This window comes from Terrapene carolina, unplaced genomic scaffold (assembly GCF_002925995.2).
Source record: "Terrapene carolina triunguis isolate 2854851 unplaced genomic scaffold, T_m_triunguis-2.0 Scaffold231, whole genome shotgun sequence".
In the NCBI taxonomy this organism is placed as follows: domain Eukaryota; kingdom Metazoa; phylum Chordata; order Testudines; family Emydidae; genus Terrapene; species Terrapene triunguis.
In genome coordinates this window covers 1,301,379-1,321,176 of record NW_020664582.1, presented here as the reverse complement: position 1 = coordinate 1,321,176, position 19,798 = coordinate 1,301,379, and the positions used below count along the sequence as shown (strand labels likewise).

Sequence of the window (19,798 nt, the reverse complement as noted above, 5' to 3'; positions counted from 1 at the left end):
CGAGATCGCCACCGCGCCTCCGGCCTGCAGGCAACGCGAGACAGCCCCGAAGCCCCGCGAGATTTCGCGCTCAAGGCGCGCCCGGGCCGAGACTGCGCCCACCAAAGGATCGCGAGAGCTGGGCAAGGGGTGGTCCCAAGTGACGTCAGCCTTGGTTACGGCCGAGCGTCGCTGCGTAGCAACCAGGAGGTGAGATGGGAATGGGACCGGGCCCAGGGCTTTGAAAGCCCCTCCCTGAGCTAGCGCGATCTTGACAGTCATAATGGGTACCACAGGGGGCACAGCTGCAGGTGCCACGGGTGTCATGGCAACAGACCTCCATGGGTGCCATGGCAACAAAGGTCATAGGTGACATGGCAACAGATGTCACAGGTGTCATGGTAATAAATCTCCATGGGTGCCATGGCAACAGATGCCACAGGTGTGATAGGTGCCATGGCAACTGATGCCATAGCAACAGACACCCTGGGTACTACGGCTACAAACTCCACGGAAGTGGCATTGAACAGAGTGGGAGAACCTGTGCAAGCTGCAAAGGTGACGTTTAATGTGGAGTTCTGGAGCCCCAGCCTTTGTCTGGATCACTTACCGCTGGGGGCATATTGTTTTATTTTGTATTTATTGAAATTTGATGTAATTTTTTTTTATTTTTACAAAATATAGAGAGAAACTCCAAGGGGATGGAGGGCGGGGAAGATTTGATCTGGTCAGAGGAAGATCTCAGGCTTTTCAGTCTTCCATTGCCTGCAGGAGTGGTGTCTATCTATTCTGTTTCCTAACAACACTGATACTTGGGGAACACGTTTCTAAGTTACGGAGAAATAAATTGTTAATGGCCATGGCCCCAATCCTGTGAAATGCTGAGCTCCTACCTCTGCCAGTGGAGTCAGCCTCAGCACCACTCAAAATCAGTCCCTAAATACAGAAATACTGAACATGGATTTTTTCTCCAAGAAAACAATTTTAAGAAATGTAAGTCCTGATTTTAGGCAATAGGATCTCTCCGTGTTCATTTCATATCTGAGTGATGTGCACAGGTGTGGATGCTCTGTACATCATATTCCATTTTTATATTTCACTATTTAAATTAGATTTTTGTAGATGGAATTCTGACCTCTATATTTTAAAAAGCCTGATCTTGCAGTTCTCATGGAGCAAATATCCCTTATGAAGGCAAGGATTTAAGGACTCAAGCTTGGGCTCAAAGTGATTGTTTTCATTCACAGATGAGCTGGAACGGATAAAAAGTAAATTCTTCACGTTAGCTTGGTTACTTTGCAAGAACTCACCTTTTAAGAATGTATTTACTTTAATTATTATTTCCATTCAGTAAAATGGCAGGGTTGGTTCTCTGTGAGCCCACAGAGCTTTACAACATCTTGAACCAGTCCACGAAGCTCTCCAGGTTAACTGAGCCTAACTATCTCTGTTTACTGGGTAAGCTAATGAGAGTGTTGATATGTATTTTTATTGTGCGATTTGTCATATAGGTCATTCTTTTGTTTAATTATTGGGGCTAGATTGTTGGAAAACTTTGTATGTGCTTTGGGAGTGACCCAACTGCCATAAAAGTCAGTGAAAAGATGCCTATTAACAGTAATGGGAGTTGAATCAGGCCCTTTGCACTTGTGTACATGTCTGTACAAGGTTCAGGGCAACAGGGATAGGTCCTTTAGTCCTGCTTGAACCATTAGCATGCATGTGATTGTATGGTGCCCAAAGATCTTTGTAAAAAGAACAGGAGTACTTGTGGCACCTTAGAGACTAACGAATTTATTTGAGTATAAGCTTCCGTGGGCTACAGCCCACTTCATCGGATGCATGCAGTGGAAAATACAGTAGGAAGATATATATATATATATACACAGAGAACATGAAACAATGAGTGCTACCATACACACTATAAGGAGAGTGATCAGTTAAGGTGAGCTATTATCAGCAGGAGAGAAAAAGAACTGTTTGTAGTGATAATGAAAATGGCCCATTTCCAGCAATTGACAAGAAGATGTGAGGAACTGTAGGGGGGAAAAAATAAGCATGGGGAAATTTCCCCCCCACAGTTCCTCACATCTTCTTGTCAATTGCTGGAAATGGGCCATTTTCATTACCACTACAACTTACAACACCATTTATATCACCTCTGAATTGGACATCAGTGTCTCAGTTTCCCCTCAGTCAAATGGAGATAATGGGCCAGATTCATCCCTGACGTAAATCCATTCAATTACACCTGTGATGGATTTCACTAGCTAATAGTGCCTTCCTCACGGAGTTGTTGGGAGGAATTAGTTAATGTTTGTTCAGTGCTTTGAACATATGAAGTGCTATATAAATGTTAATGAGAGCTATTATATTATTTTATAATAGGAACTCCTAATGCATTTAGGAATTTTTCATAGACATTGTTTTAATGTTGCCATATTATAAAAGTGGTCATGTAAAAATGGCACCTACGTACTCCACACACTTGCTCTCTGGGTGCATTCCATCATATCTATTTAATGTAACGACAAAATAAATTGTAACTATTATTTGGGTTAGCACAGCAGAAGAATAGAGTTATGGGAGAAATAGCTGGATTCTAGTCTGACTTTTGCATCATCAATAGAATTGTTTGCCAAATTCCAGTTGCAGCATCAAATTCTGCCCTGTATTACATTTATGCAATCTCTGTGCAATGACTGCAGACTTTGGTCCTGCGGAATCTTGATTAGTGGTAGTGAGACGGAAATAATGCAGCTTGATTTTCAGATCCCAGGTTAAATTCATAAGGCGGACATCTTGAAAAAACATTGTTTTGCTTGCAAACTGAGACATTTAACCTGAAAGTCAATAGGCACAATAAACATGGAATCCCATGAAGAAATTTATACAATCTGTATTTCGGCGGTGGGTATCTAGTTGTAAGGTTTGTAGAGCTCTTTGCAGTCTAAACTCCCATTGGCTTCATAAGGAGCTGGATTCTGCCTTGAAGGCACTATGTAAACCATTCACACAATCTTCATTGTTATTTTCAGATGCCCGTACAAAGCGTGAGTACAATGAAAGCCATGTGATTACAGCAAGAAGGGTTAAACAGGTAAGTTGTGGTTTCAAGCGGGTTTATCATTCATGTGTGCTGTCCATGACCTTCTGTTCTGCACTAATGAGCATATCACCTGGTCAGTGTCACCAAAAGGGCTCCAGGGAGCTGACCGCAAGCTAAAGCTGCCCCTCCTACAGAAAGTCGCAATGCAAACACCACTTAGGCTTCTCAGGGAGGTATCTTCTCAGGCACAGCAGCCCCTACTTTCATGGGAAGAGAACACTTTGTATCCCTGTGTTCCAGCAGGGGTGAATGCTCTGGATCATTAATGAGTCACACACACTGATGATTCTAGGGCCTGGTCTACACTACGACTTTAATTCGGATTTAGCTGCGTTAATCCGAATTAACCCTTCACCCGTCCACACTACAGAGCCAGTTAATTCGAATTAAAGGGCACTTAAAATCGATTTCTGTACTCCACCTCGACGAGCGGAGTAGCGCCTAAATCGATTTTGTTAATTCGAATTAGGGTTAGTGTGGCCGCACACCACCGAATTACTGTGTTTAAATTAATGGGGTAGTGTGGCCGCACACCACCGAATTAATGTGGTTAAAAACCGAATTAAGGTGCTTAGTGTGGCCGCGCACAATCGAATTTATACAACCTGTTTCCCAAATTCGAATTATCTAAATTCGGATTAATCCCGTAGTGTAGACATACCCTAGGAGTCAGCATTTAGCAGTGAGATAGAATTAGCCAAAAAGGATGAGGAACTGCTCCAGTCTCTCTCCTGCCTGATTCTTGAATATTTGATTTATCCCACAAGAGGTGATGCAGATTGGGGTAGAAAAGAGGGGAAGTGAGATTACAGTAGCCTAAAGAAGGGAGACATTGAAGTTGAATATCAGGAAGAATATTCCAGCAATAAGAGCTATTGCAGAGTTGTCTCACAAAGGGCTGAAGTGAAACCCTCATCGCTTGAGATGTCTAACATTAGAGAGGACAAAGCATTCAAAAATCTACTGTATTGGCAGGTAGGCCAACAAAATGACCTCCTAGGTCTTTTCCATCTCTAACTTCTGGGATTCACCTAAAGGAGTTAGATACACAAGTCCCATTAATAGGAACTGTGCTTCTAACTCCCTTAGGTGGCTTTGCAAATCTCAGCCTTAAGTGCCTTCACTGGTAAACATCACTGCATTCGCTAGAAAGTACAAGTGACGATTTCAAGAAAATAGGAACATTTGAGCTGGTTTAAAATAGTTCCATGGTGACCATTGCAATGATAAATAAATACTGCAGGGCTGGAGGCTGCCAACTTAGGGAAAAACACATTCAGAGATCTGGGGAAAAAAGCTGATGCTCAAAAGACAGGATGAAACAAAGGGGTGACTCGGAGGAGGCCACACTGTCCACTGCTTTGCATTTACACCCGTGCAATGTAAAGGTAAATCACTACCATTCTGAATTAGTTATACCAACTTTACACTGGGGTAAATGATTGCTCAGGGTGAGAGGCAACAGTGAATCAGGAATGAGTTGCATCTTCTTGCAGTTCCTCAGCATATAAGTTACACACCACCCTAGCTCTCCCATAGACTTAGACCCAGACCCACTTGCTGACATGTAACTTACATCACTTCTGAATTCCGCCCACTTTCTTCAAAATAAGGTATAATGGTAATTTGGAAGAAATTGCTAGGGATAGTTCCATGAGGAAAAATGCAGTCCCCCTCTTAATAAGATTCTTTTGTGGTTTTGCTAGAATCCTATGGGGGACTATCTGATACCTGAATCAGTTGAGCTGGAGTGTGTCAAATATTGTGTCGTGTATGATGGCAAAACCAGCTCTTTGGACGATACCGATTATGATGATTACGAAGAGAAGGAGGAGGGTGAAAAAGGTATGTTTATTTCTCTTTTAAATAACTTGACAAGAATACTTAAGTGCACCACCTTTATTTTGGTAACATTACACCATCAATAAGCCTCTGTTTGTCATAATATTTCACATGTTCTATTCTAGGCTTTATAAATCCAGATTTTCTTTCAAGGTCCCTGGGTCTAGGCTGGCTCATCTTTCAATATGTGAACCCTTCGCTTTCAAAACCATTTAAGTGGAAAAGAGGCTATTTTCCCCAGTTCAACTGGGGTTTAGTGTGTTTCTTTATTGCTTTTTAGGGACTAAAGCTGCCTCAGAGATCTCAGGAGATGAATCCAGTTCTTCGTGTTCACAAAGTGAGTTCTTTCTTTTTATTAGTAAGCTCAGGATTAAAAAAAAGAAGAATTTGCATTATCATAGTAACAAAAATAGGATTTATCTTTAATGAGAGTAGTAATTAGATGAAGTTCTGTGGCAAATGCTTAGGTCTGGAAACCCAGAGAATAAAACGCAGATCATGGCACTGATAGCTTCGTGCATCTGTTGAGTTAATTTAAAGATACCAGGAAACATTGAAATTATTTTTCCCAAACGGCAGATTACCTTTTAGACCCTGAACTTGTAGTGACCTTGCAGCTCATTGCAGAATCACAGTCCTGGCTTCTAGATCTCCCCTGCCCCCCATTATCTGGTGTCGCAAAGTGACTATAACAGTTCTAGTTAGCATAGAAGTATTTTGCAAACACAGATGTTTTTAAGAGGACATGATCCACTTTCAGCACATTTCACCTTGTTTCCGGCGTTAGTGTGAAACTGACAAAGCCAGGAAAGTTGAAATTTTAACTGCTAGTTTGTTAAAAATAGCTTTGTGAATTCTTAAAATCCAGCTATTTGCAGATTTGATAAAATTGTCCATAAGACCTAACTAAAGGCTTGTCTACGCATACAGCAGCACAGTGTGATTTTTCACACCCCTGAGCGATGTCGTTATCCCGACCTAATTTCCTAGTGTAGACCAGGCCTAAGAAGTGAACAAACACATACCTTGTCTTTGATATGACAGGAACAAGAGGAAGAAAAAAAAAATATGACAATAGAAAAAAAGGAGCTCTCCAGACAAGAGGTTCGTAGGGAATGTCAGAAACATCCCCAGTGGCTTCCTTGCAGCAGCAGTGGCTGGAGAGTGATTGTAGCTTTTAATCCTGCACTCTCAAGGTCCTTCAGACATCGGGGTGAAATCCTGGCGCCATTGAAGCCAAAGGGAGTTTAGTTACTGATGTCTAGGGTCACGATTTCACCCCAAGTACTCAGGGCCTGTTGGAAATAACCCTCTCCCCATCCGATTCCCTGCAGTAACCATGTGTAATAGCTTTTCCATGTCTTTAGATGCTGAGGTAGGGGCTGCCATCCAGTGTGCCAGAGTCTTAGAGCAGTTCACCCGCCACCCAGTCCGCATCCTGAAAGGAGGGTATGAGAGCTTCACTGCGTGCTACCATTTCTTGAGGACTCAGAAGATATTCTGGATGCCTCAGGTGAGATTATTGGAGAGAGGGGCCAGGTCTTCAGCTATAAATAGAATTTTTCTATGTCCATTCAACTAATTCCAGTCAGGGCCGGCTCTGGCTTTTTTGCCGCCCCAGGCAAAAAAGCCTCCGGCCGCCCCCCCCCCACTGCGGCGGGGGCTCCGCTCTCCCCCCGGCGGCCGGGGGGAGGGCGCCAGGGGGGAGGGCGGCGAGCCCGGCCATGGCCCCGCTCTCCCCGGCGGCCGGAGCGCCGCGCTGCGCCGCCCCCCTCCAGGTGCCGCCCCAAGCACAAGCTTGGTGGGCTGGTGCCTGGAGCCGGCCCTGATTCCAGTGAATTCCCTAGTAATAATTAAAGGGACACTGTCAATCTGATGTCCAGTCAATTTTAAAAAAGGAGTCAAAAGTCATTTCAAGTAATACCCTTGCCCTGGAGTCCCTCTGCTAATTTTTGTTCTTTTACAAGCACAAGTATCTATTTTTCTCTTCCTGATGTTGTGTGGAAAAACTCACAAAAACAACATGGGAAACTGACTAACCGTAAAGTGCTGTTAGATTAAACAAATCTTTCAGTTATAGTAATCTGAGGTGTTATAACAATAGCAGGTAAACATGTTTGGGCAGAAATTGTGACTGTTTTTTTAAGATATGTCTTTAATAACTTCTTACATGCAATGGCTTTCATCCCAAAGGATCACAAAGCAAACTGATACATTTTTTCAAGTATTGACTCAGGGAGAAAAGTGCCACCTATTGAGTCACTTACATTATTTCCAACAGCATCCTGTTCTGTTCTCTTACCCAAACATTAACCTGACTGGAGCCTGCTTAGACTGTGAGAGATAAGCATCCCACTTTAACATCTAGGACAAGGCTTAAAAAAAAAAGGTAGTGACGTGTCTCTGCAACATGTCTTTGCTTTCTGTTACTCCTTCTGTTTCACATAGCTGTGTAATAAGTTGCTGGCCTGTGTAGTGCTCCAGTTATGCTGGCTTAATAAGGTGGCTTACGAGTGATCTGCAAAGGAGAAAATAAATTGTTTGGTGACCTTTTTTGCTTCTTTATGATGTCTGACACGCCATCTACCTCAATTCTCCCTGCAGTTACAGTTGGATACAGCATTCTCCTATACTTCCTTCTCTAAACTATTGTTCAGTGCTGCTTTGTGCTGTCAAACAGCTATTGTGTTTCACCCTAGTGAGGGCTGCATTTCAGTGGTGAACACTGGTGCATAGTCATTACTCAACTATCTTCCCTTCCACTCTTGGCACGGCTACAGAATTTTGTCCTTAGCCTTCATGCTGCCCAAAGAGTAGGCTGTGCTAAGCTATGCTCAGAATTTTTCCTGCTCTGGTAGGAGCGATGAGTTGGAGTTGTGTTATGCAGTCACACTACACCTGCCAGTCCGGGTTGAGAAGTGGTTTCATTTGGCCTTGGACCAAGTAATTAGCAAACTCTAATTAATCTGAGGTACTAGTGTCCTTCCCTGCATTACAAAGGACATAGTCTATCTCTTATTCTTTTTTTTTATTCCAGCAGGGCCACATTGGCAGTGACCATGTTCATTTCATTGACTGAGTCTAGTTATAACTTCTGTTCTTCAGAATATCTGTCCGATTAAATGAATGTACCCCATTTCTGTTTGAATGTAGGTGTAGGACATTGACTGAGCATTGGTTCATTTCTTCTCAGGATTCAGGTTTAAGAACTTTCCAAGCTAAGATGAAGGCAAATAGATATAGAAATAGATATATGAAGGCAAATAGATAGTTCTTTCAACTGTATTAATCCTTTTGTTTCTCTTGTGCAGGAACTGGATGCTTTTCAGCCATACCCTGTAGAGATATTGCCTGCTCAGTTATATATGGGAGATTGCAGGCAGGCCTGTGACCAACAGATTCAGAAGGATCTGAAAATCAAAGCACAAGTCAACATCTCAGAGGAGATTGCAACACTGTAAGTCAAATGGTCTAGTTGGATTTGCATCGATGGTTGTGTGTGTGAAAAGCTGCCAAGTTATGCAGTACAGCACGGGAGCCCAGTAGCAGAAGCTGCATGTTTGTGGACCTTCCAGGAACCTTGTGAGATACTCATTCAGTCAGAGTAGGATGGTGATTAGAAGTATGGGATAAACTTAAAGCTATTTAAAGCTTGTTCTTCTGACTTCTCTACTTTAGAGGTTGCAAAGCAATGACTCGTTACTGCCTCAGCCTACCGTAACTCAGAAGAAGTGAGACTATGTAGAGCAAGAATGGGATCGTTATCACTGGGACCCAGATCCTCAGAGGTACCGAGGTGCTTACCTCCCATTGAAATCAATGGAAATTAGGCATCTAAATACCTGTAAGAATCTGGGCCTAAGAGTTCAACACCAACCTTCACAATGAACCTAATGCTACATTTAAGAGGAAAATGTACAAACCAACATGCTTTCAAATGCAATTCATTTACCTTTTGTGTGATTTCTCTTACTCCTTTTTCTGTATTTGTCACTGACTGAAGCTATTTGACTAGCCACTCAAGTCAGTGGGCGAGCTATATTAGAACTACAGCTCGATACAGCCAAAAACCCAGAGACATTTTGCAAGGATGTGACGAGTGAGGACAAATATAGCTTTCTGCCTGGCTACATTTTTGCAGCCAGTTTTACCAATAACCAAGCATTTCTTGTGTATCTGGCTCCAAAGAGAACCCTCAAAAATCTCAGAGAACTGGGCTTCCTCTCAGCTCTAAGTCACTGTTCATTACATGAAATGCATCTGCATAGCTTAAAAATTCCTCTTCGTTGTTTTGCAGCCGTTTCTCAGTGAGATGAGATACGTTGTAAGGTGTATGACACTTTAATAAGAAACCATATGAAGCAGCGTCTGTGTACATTAATTATATATTTAGGAAACTCCCAAAACATGTATGACATGAAAGAACACTTGCTTTCAGCTATCTGCCTTCATCAAGCTCCCAGGTAGAACATACTATAGGGTCATGTTAATACATAAATACTAACACAGTTTAGGTTGGCTGACTGATAATGGAACTATTGGTTATGCACCTAATGCAGCCTCAGTGTCTTACTCACCGTTCCTTACTATGATGATGACAATGAAAAGTTATTACTCATGTAACGTCAAATAAAATATGGCTGATTTGCCCCAGGCAAGTAGAATTTGGCAGAACTACTTTATTGGCCTGTTTAACATCTCTCCTGTGTGCTCCCTTTCCAGTTTCACAGATGAAAGCAAAACACTTCTTCATGTTTCTGTGGCAGATTCTCCCGATGCAGATCTTTTTTCCTTTTTTCCCACCATTTGTCACTTCATAGGTGAGTGGATTCTGATCTATAACTATCAAGTGTGCACACTGTTCTTTTGAGTGTGGAGGTTCGTAGTCTTTTAACACCTAGAAGCATGGTCCCAACTGGAGCTGTTCAGTCCATTTACTGGTGTGATGGGTTCCCCCCTCTCGGGATGCCGCCTGGAACTGGGGTACCACTGAGCCCGCCTGATCCACCAGCCTGGACTCCCTTTTCACCCTGTAATGCTGTGACAAGTTGCTAAGCTCTCCAAGCTTGCTAAGTCACCAGCATACACATAGGTAAGGACACACTCAGCACTACACACACAGGTTCTTTAACCAGCCCCTGCATGGGAAGGCAAAGCTAAGGCACCTCCCAGTTCCTAAGGCACGCACCCCCCTTTAGAGGGTAAACCCCAAATTATACCATCTTGCGCTGCACAGAGAACGGTATAGCGTAAGCTCATGAAATTCGCGCCCTCCCTCAAAGTGGAGAGGCATATACACCGCTTTCTGCCCCAAGTTATGATTTCCACACACCGGTTTTAGACAAAATAAAAACAAATTTATTAACTACAAAAGATAGATTTTAAGTGATAGCAAATAGATCAAAGCAGATTACCTAGCAAATAAAACAAAAAACACAGTCTAAGCTTAATGAATTGGTTATAAGTAGAAAATTCTCACTCTGAATGTTGTTTTAGGCAGATTGCAGAGATTCTTGAAGGCAAGCTGCACTTGCTAGCAGCTTAAAACTCCAGATATTCCTTTCACAGGCTAGTAAACCCTCTAACCTGGGCTCAGCCCTTCCCCCAAGTTCAGTCTTTTGTTTCTCAGGTGTTTTCAGCAGTCTTCTTTCTTGGGCAGGGAGTCAGTGATGAAGGAACCATGATGATGTCATTCCCCTACCTTGAATAGGTTTTACATATGGCGGGAACCAGGGGTGAAAGTAAAATTGAAAACTTAGTGGTACGGCAACCAGCTCCGCGTGCTCCCATGGCAGTGTTTTAAAGTAAGGTGATAGGGGCTGGTACCGACGGCCACTTTTTAACGGTACGCCGTACCGGCCCGTACCGCTTTACTTTCACCCCTGGCGGGAACCCTTTGTCTCCCAGTTTGATTCCCACACTCCCTCAATGGAAAAACACTTGTATTATCATGGAGTCCAGTACTAGGTGACTTGGTCACATGTCTCTGTAGGACCACAGCAGCCATGAGACAGAGGCTGTCTGTAAGGTCTTCAGGAAGGCCACCAATGCCATGAGACAGTGTGCCTCAGTTTCCCCTTCCACACAAGCAGTCTAGGTTTGTTATGCTTTTTCTGCTGTGCCAGCTATTACTGCTGTTAACTGGTCGGCCCCCTGTGGAGCTGCATTCCATCTCCAAGGCTGTGCCCATGCAAAAAATCCACCCTCCCTTCTAGGGCTTCTTTGTAATTTTCACTCCAAATATTGGAACTTTCCCCACCCTCTTCTCTCAGCAGCTTTTGCTTAGTTTCTGGGTGGATTTCACCTGCCCGGGAGATTGCTTCCTCCTCCCCTTTCTCAGGTGGGTCATTAGCATTTTCACTGACACCCAAATCGTTAGTAGGATTCTTATCCTGTCTTAAAGAGAGTTAGTTTTCACAAGTACATTAGGAACAGCATTTTGAAAAAGTGGGACCTGTATTGGGATACCCTCTGTCACGCCTCTCTCTGTTCCCAAAAGGTCAGTTGTCTGACTGCTCCCTTCTGGGAGGTCAGTTACACATTTCCCTCTTAAAACCTGAGCCACGGGCTGGGTGCCTGGGAGCACAGACGCCGACTCAGCAAATCTGTTCTGGGCAAACCCTCCCGTGTGATCAGTGAGGAGACACTCCTGTACTCCCCAAATTTCTTCTTAACTTCCTCCTCTGAGCTCCCCCCAAGTCACACACATCTGTGCTCCCTAGAGTGGGATCTGGCCCCTATTCAGCTGTGGGATCCTTATTGGCTCTTTATTTTACATATTATTTAAATTAACATCTGCACCAATGTCCTTCCTACACTGTCAGTATTGATAGCATTTTAATAAAACATTCACATTTCTCAAAAACACTCATTAAAAACTTTGCTGAAACTAGTTATAATCAAAACATAACAGTAACATGACCCTGAATCAGATCCTTGCTAACTCTTACTTTCCCATAACACTCTAATTTCTCACACTAGCAACTTCAGTTTTCCATACTCCTCTACACTTAGGCTAACTTAGGTCCAAAAGCTAACTTCTTAACCCAATCCATCCAGGACAGACCCCTCTGGGGCGGTGTAGAGAAACGTGTCCTGACACTGCCCAGCTGTACCTATTCAGTGGTTTAAGCGGGCTTGTGTCTCTGGGACTATTTATCTGGCACCTTTCACCAGCATTAGAAATTCATTTAAAAACTAAGAGGAGTGGGGAGAGTTCTCTGGCTTTGATTTTTCAAGACACTAATTTGTAATGCACTTTTCTTTGGTTAGATGCTCAGATGGCTCTTGGAGCAGTTCTGGTTTTCTCTACCCTGGGTCTAAGTCGGAGCAGCACGGCGGTAATGGCCTTCCTCATGCATTCATCCCATTATCCCTTAAAGGTACATCCACACTTCTGCTTTCTGCAGAGAGTGACGTGGTCTCCTGTACATTTCTATTTCTGAACTCTTCTGAGGTGCTGGCGTAATGAGGAGCAAATAACCTGTACTTTAATTCAGACTCCCTGAATACATTGTGTGACATATCTGTAACATCAAGGAGGAGACTTGGGTTTGATTCCTGGGCCTGTGATAACGCAGCTCAGTATCTGCTGGAGAGTGATCTGTATCTACCCTCCCCTGTTTGCCAACAGACCTGCCCGGAAGCCAGGACTACAAACATGACTGACTGGAAGAATTACAAATCTAAGCAACTCTGCTCTCCTGGATCTCAGAGAGAGAGAGACTTTCTGAATCTGGGAGCTACCATGACCTGGCTTTGTCCCTTACTCTTGCGGGATATAGGAAGTCCAGCCCACCCTGTTTGTGGAACTCTGGCTTTGTGCCCTAAAGCTGAGGTCAGCAGCATGGGTGTCTTTAAAATCCCAGATTGCTTCCCCAAGACCACATCCCTTGACCCACAGATATTGTTCTAGGGAAACCCAGAATAGGGTTGCACTAGTCTAAGAGGTTTCAGAGTAGCAGCCGTGTTAGTCTGTATCCGCAAAAAGAACAGGAGTACTTGTGGCACCTTAGCGACTAACTAAAAAACTTTTGAAGTGATAATCAAGATAGCCCAGTACAGACAGTTTGATAAGAAGTGTCTCTATCTGTCTCCCCATGTAAGTACTCTCACACTTCTTATCACATCAAAAAAAATTTTTTCCTCTTACTTAATTGGCCTCTCAGAGTTGGTAAGACAACTCCCACCTTTTCATGCTCTCTGTATGTGTATCTATATCTCCTCAATATATGTTCCATTCTATGCATCCGAAGAAGCGGGCTGTAGCCCACGAAATTTGTTAGTCTCTAAGGTGCCACAAGTACTCCTGTTCTTTTAGTCTACGAGGGGTGCTCTCCTCAACCTTAACGGACCAACACATCTCATTACGTAGCTCCACAAGTCTTCAGAAAAATATTGGGTGAAGGCTGAGAAGTACCTAGCTGTATACTAGATTGGTGGCTTATCCCCAAATTCCAGGATGTTCCTCAGTTTACTCGGTGTCCCAGCATTTTGAAAAGATGGGTCTGTCTCTCATTCTGCCTTCTCTGGGCAGACTGGGGTATCAGTGCTATCTGATCTCCTCCATGCCTTTGAAGTGAGGCCCGCTAAAAGTCTTGGTTGTGTTTGGAAAAGGAGCCCCTCTTCTGGAAATTGAGTCCACCTCTACCTCGATATAACGCTGTCCTCGGGAGCCAAAAAAAGTACCACGTTATAGGTGAAACCGCGTTATATCGAACTTGCTTTGATCCCCCAGAGTGCACAGCCCTGCCCCCCCCGGAGCACTGCTTTACCGTGTTATATCCGAATTCGTGTTATATCGGGTCGCGTTATATTGGGGTAGAGATGTATTTGAATCCAAACTGAATCCTGAAGCTGAGCACGAACCTGACCCATTTTTGTGTGTAAACATTTGCAACATAAAATGAGGCTTCTTACCCTGCAAGGCACATCAGAGTAATTGCAGAATGAGTTTGCCAGCAGAATATTAGAGACTCGCTGCATACTTTGCACAGGCACTGGAACCTACCCTACTAATACTGGATCTGATTGCTCCCACAGACTGATAACAGTTCAATCACTATCACACCCTCCCATGTGAGCCCTACTAAAATACTTAACTTATTGCACCCACAGTGCAAAAGTCCAAGGCTGATAACTGACTTTTCCCTTTATTGTGATCAACGTTTTTGTTTTAACATCTTGTCAAATCTAAACAGAAATACATCTACTCCAGAGCACCCTCCCCACAGGCTGTCCATAGTGAAACAGGTTGAATGCTTGAGATTCCTGTTGCACGAAGCTTTCCTATGGGATGATTCAAACAGACAGTCTTGCTGGAGTGCAGCAGTGAAATATACTCAAGCTGCTCTTTCAATTAGGTCTTTGACCCAGTTTGGACAAAAGTCTTGGAATGCTTTAGTGAGGCTTCAGGGATCTGGAGACATGAGTACGTTAAAAGAAATTGCACTGGTAGAACATGCTCCTGCCAAACCCTTACTCATATGAGTAATTAGTGTGTGTGGAGACCCACTGATTACTTGTGTGATTAGGAATTAATCATAAGCAGGTTAGAGGTTTAGGCTGTTGGTCTCCAGTATCAGAGATCCGGAAGAAACCAGGCAATACCATTTCACCTTTCATCTCATTAAGCTTAAGCAATCCTAATTATGCTCCTGATTGCTATAAGAAATTCTGATTTTATCTGGGGAGAGGGACATTACTCAGTAACTTCAGTAGCGTAGCCAGAGAGGAGTGCAGTGCATTTGTGTCACAACCCTGCCGTGTAACAGCAATCCAAGCTAATTACCTGAAACTAACAAACCATCGAGATGGCTGTAATTAGCACTTTGGGATAGCTGGACCGCTGCTTTGCTGCTGTAGATCACCACTGTGCAATAGCATATAGTGCCAATCCAGGAACAGGAGACCCTCTGTCGTGCAGTTTCTCTGCTTTTTCCATTGAAAAAGACCGTTAGCATTTTACACTACACTCAGACCCAGTAGCCCAAGGTAGGGCTCTGGCATTGTCTTGCTGCAGAATGATGGCAGGTACATCATAGATGAAGAAAGAGGCCTGAGCTGAACACTGCAGGATATCAGTTTGGTTCATTATAGATAGGGCCCTACCAAATTCACAGTCCATTTTGATCAATTTCACAGTCATAGGATTTAAAAAATCATAAATTTAATTATTTCAGCTATTTAAATCTGAAATTTCACCGTGTTGTAATTGTAGGGGTCCTGACCCATAAAGGAGTTATGTGGGGAGGGCAGGGGTTAAAAAAAACCTTGTAATATTCACCCACGAAAGCTTATGCTCCAATACATCTGTTAGTCTATAAGGTGCCACAGGACTCTCTGTTGCTTTTTACAGATCCAGACTAACAGGGCTACCCCTCTGATACTTGTAATTCACTGTGTCCTTTTCTTTCTCTACTGGTCCAGATACCAGATTGGTTCATTTCTGTTCTGTATTTGTTCAGCACTTGGCACAATAGGGTCCTGGGCCATGAGTGAAGCTCCTAGATGCTATGAAAATGCAAATAATTAATCGTTCTAAGACTTAGAGGTACACCTCTACCCCGATATAACGCTGTCCTCGGGAGCCAAAAAATCTTACTGCGTTATAGGTGAAACCGCGTTATATCGAACTTGCTTTGATCCGTCGGAGTGCGCAGCCCCGCCCCCCCGGAGCACTGCTTTACCGCGTTATAGCAGAATTTGTGTTATATCGGGTCGCGTTCTATCGGGGTAGAGGTGTAATTGTAACCTGGACAATACAAAGTAAGCAAGTTCCTGAGTCTTCTCCCTGTCTTTACTTGTATTTGTAGAGGGCTTGGAAATACATCCAGAAATGCAAAACAAACATGAGACCAAACCGTGGCTTTGTACAACAGCTGTCAGACTGGGAAAGCCAAATCTATGGGTCAGCGATCACAGATATCTCCGAACCACATTACTGACAGTCAGCAAGGAGAACATCCAACAGGCAAAGAAGCCTTTCCATCTGTACCACAGTTTAACTTGGGCTGTATTGTTTAGGTAAGGTTTGACTAGAATTGGTTGCTGTGAGTAAAACAATAAGAATAATATAATAATCGGAACCTTTAGGATTGGTTTTCATCTTCACATGTTATTATTTACGTCATTTGGGGGCCATCATTTGGGATCCAATCCCTTATTCAGGCAAATTTGCTGAACAGTCAGTGGGAGTTGTGCATGAATAACGACTTCAGGATTTGGCTCGTTTTGTTTTAATGGTCACTTCTGTTGGCTAGGTCAATTGCGGGCTGATTATCAAAGTGCTGAGCACCTGCAGCTCCCATTGAAGCCAGTAGGGGCTGCTGGTGAGCAGCATCATTGAAAACCCGTCCATGGATCTCTACCCTTGGATGGTAAATGGGTACTTTACCAGACAGACAGATAAATATGTGATACAGAATTTCAACAGTTCAGGAATTACTCCATTACAAATGCATTCTCTCAGATGTACAGTCCAATCCCAAGATGGAGTAATGCCTTCACACACCCATGTATCTCCCATTGATTTATTTGGGCCCAGGCTCTCCAGCCTTGCCTCCTACTTGCCTCCTCATATTGCAACAGTCAGACTTCTTTGCTTTGAAGTTCTATTTGAAGCTCCAGTCCTATTATATTAAGCCAAATTAAAGTCCTGCCCAAGCTGATTCCATCCCCAGAATAGCAAGAAGATGGACACCTGAAGGCAAGCCAAAACGAGGCCGCCTGAAAACAGCACAGTAAAGAGCTATGGAAACTGAGCTGAAAAACCTGGGGCACAGCTGGGGAACCATTGAAAGCCTTGCCAGAAACAGACAGGAGTGGAGGAGCTTCGTCGCTGCCCTTAACACCAGAGGTGTAATGGGAACATGATGATGATGAAGCTGTAAATTCCATACATTAGCAGCACAGCATAAGAGCTTATAGAAAATGTTACGTAGGCCTTACACCACATTTTGACCTCCCTACTCTGACAGTTATATTATGTCCTTCATTTTAAATCTTCATCCTAAATCTGAACCTTCAAAGGTTTTTTGACAGGTTTGTACCAAAACATTATTACAGCCTCAATAACTCTAGCCTGGGACAGAATGACTCAACCTTGACATTCTTGCTAATGAATTGAGACAACTAACTACTTCTGAGTGCTGAAATGTGTATGCTTTGTGGAAGTCGGATGACCAGAACTAAACACCGGTGCTGTACATTGCAATCAGAGGTAGATTTTCTGTACTAATGTCTTTTCACTGCAGTGAGATCTATAAATGGGTCTGTCAGTTTTGCACTTTGTTTCAGAACCATTATTTTTTAAGAAAATACTATGTACTTATGTGGCACCTTATGGTCCAGATCTTCAGCTGATGTGTATCAGCAAAACTCCATTGACTTCAAGGGAATTATGCCAGTTTACAGCAGCTGAGGATCTGCCCTTACTTCCCAGGATTTCAGAGCAATTTAGAAAGGCGGATCTCATTCTACTCATTTTGCATAGGGGGAGCAGAAGCACAGCGTGGTTGTGACTTGTTTAAGAACACTAAGTGAGTGAGGGTATGGCTATGCTGCAGTATGTCAGCTGACTTGGGCTCACGGCACTTGGGCTGCAGGGCTGTTTAACTGCGATGTAGACATTCGGGTTCGGGCTTGGGCTCTGGGACCCTCCTGCCTCACTAGGCCCCAGAGCTCCGACTCTAGGCCAAGCCCAAAGATCTACAGAACAGTTTTACAGCACCGCAGCCTGAGCAAGCCCAAGTCACCTGACCCGGGACAGCTGCGGAGGTTTAACTGCTGTTTATACCCTCAGTGACAGGTGGAACTAGGACTCAGGCTTCCTGACATTCAGTTCCAAGCACTAACCACTTGGTGGCACTTCTCAATAAAGGACTTACTTACAATTCTTTCCTTGCCTTAAAGGGCCACAAGGCTTGTGCAGTCTTCCAATCTGCCCTGGAGCAAATGTATAGACTGGATTTTCAAAGGGGGCCCAGGGAGTTAGACACTCATCTCTCATTGTATTTCAATGGCGTTTGGAGACCTAACTCTCTTAGACTCCTTTGACTATTCCAGCCCCAAGGCTTCTACTTGCATTAGTATCTCAAATGTACTGATTTCAATGTCCCTCCAGAAGGATTTCCAGAAGTGAGCACTGTATGCAGTGCCGAAGGCACGTGCTGATTTACAATGAAAGGGCAAACAGTCGATGAAGTTAGCACCCTACGAGGAAAATAAGCAAGGAAAGAACATCCAAGATCCTCCCAAACACTGCACAGGGATCTGAACAATTTCCTCACATTAAAAAATATCACTCGAATCTAACAAGAACATCAAAATAACACATTGGAGGGGAGTGGGGGCTGCAGATGGACTTCACGGTATTGCGGATATAGCCACAGCCACAAGGAAAACAACAGGGAAAGGAAAGAAGGCAGATGATGGAGGAGGAATACAAAATCCCCAGCAGGCTCAGAGGAAGAAGGGAAGAAACTAGACCACGTGTGACCTATAAAGTGATGATGATTTTGTTGATTTTGAAATCAATGGGAGTTAGGTGCCTAAATACATCTGAGGATCTGGGACTCAGACACTGTGTGGTATAAGGGACCGGGCCAAAGCCCATTGAGATCAATAGGAAGATTTCCATTGGTTTCAGCATGCTTTTGGTCTGGCCCTAGAGATAAATACCCCACCACCTCTTGTGCCTCACAGATTGTATTACTGTTAAATGCAAGGCAAATCTTTTATGGATGGGTCACAGCAACTCTCAGTCAAAAATCAGGAATGTCTGTAACAGTTGGAGGTACAAAGTCTACTGTTAAACTGGTGCCTTGCGGCCTCTAAATGAGGAGGAGCAGAAGCTCAGGTTTCATCAGTTGGATTCATAGGGAGGTTATTTGTCGGTTTATTTTAAGGGCAGTACTTAAGAGTAGTCAATGCGCTTTGGGCTTTACTCTCATGGGGTCTCCCAAGGTCAGGAGGGTCGGGTCAGGCCAGGCTAGTACTTCACAGGAACAAGTAGAAAGGAAAACCCAAGATACTAAGAAGAGGTTGCTTCTGTGGTGCTGTGTACCATCTGCTTCCGTACTATGCCAAAGCCCAAGTTAGGGGCACTGTGCGGCTGGAGATGCTGTCTGGGATGTAAAATCAGAGGCCAACCACCTGCAGTCTGAGATCTATGTCAGTTGTGTTTTTCAAATTCAGACTTATCAGCATCGATCACTTCAGACTGATTAGAACTGAGAGATTTCCCATTGAACTGCCAGTGAGAAAATCTGTGACTGACCCTAAGGGAAAGGAAGGAAATATCCCCCTAGATACGCCCCCATCGAGGCTGCTCACCCAGGTCACCCCACAACACCACCCCCCGGGCTGCTCCCTCGGGTCCCCCCCCCCCCCCCCCCCCCCCGGTCTTCCCCCGGGCCCCCCCCCCCAACGCCCCCGCCCCAGGCTGTTGTTGCCGCAGCCTTCCCCTCGCTCCACCGTCGCGTGGCGTTCGAAAGCGCCGCCCCCGAGCGCCGATTGGTTGTGACGTCAGGACGGCGCCGGCCGCACCCCCGTGACGATTGGTCGCGGCGGGTCCCGGAAGTGCCCCTGTCCGGAGGCCGCTGAGAGCGGAGCGGCGCTGCCGGTTCGTGCCGCCCCGTCACCCCGCCGGTGCCGCCATGAGCCTCCGGGCCTCGGTCAGCGAGTGTCTGCGGGACTGGGAGGAGCTGCAGGGCGGCTTCCAGCACGTGCAGGTGCAGGTGCCGGGGGGGCGGGGCTTGCCGGAGGCGGGCACCGGGGAGCTCTGGGGGGGGGCGGCTTGCCGGGGGCAGCTCTGGGGAGGAGGCAGGTGCCGGGGGGGCGGGGGCAGGTACCGGGGGGGGGGGGGGG

At 44.6% G+C, this 19,798-nt stretch overlaps 1 protein-coding gene across 1 annotated transcript; it reads left to right on the top strand.

Moving 5' to 3' along the window:
• Window positions 1-106: 106 nt before the first annotated feature.
• STYXL1 (serine/threonine/tyrosine interacting like 1) lies at window positions 107-15,956 on the top strand. Its single transcript, XM_026656458.1, has 10 exons — window positions 107-189; window positions 1,331-1,437; window positions 3,018-3,079; window positions 4,795-4,933; window positions 5,211-5,267; window positions 6,298-6,443; window positions 8,242-8,387; window positions 9,653-9,750; window positions 12,203-12,312; window positions 15,745-15,956. Exons 2-10 carry the CDS (start codon window positions 1,335-1,337, stop codon window positions 15,874-15,876), a joined length of 993 nt encoding a protein of 330 aa, XP_026512243.1. The 5' UTR covers window positions 107-189; window positions 1,331-1,334; the 3' UTR covers window positions 15,877-15,956.
• The last annotated feature ends 3,842 nt before the right edge of the window (window positions 15,957-19,798 follow it).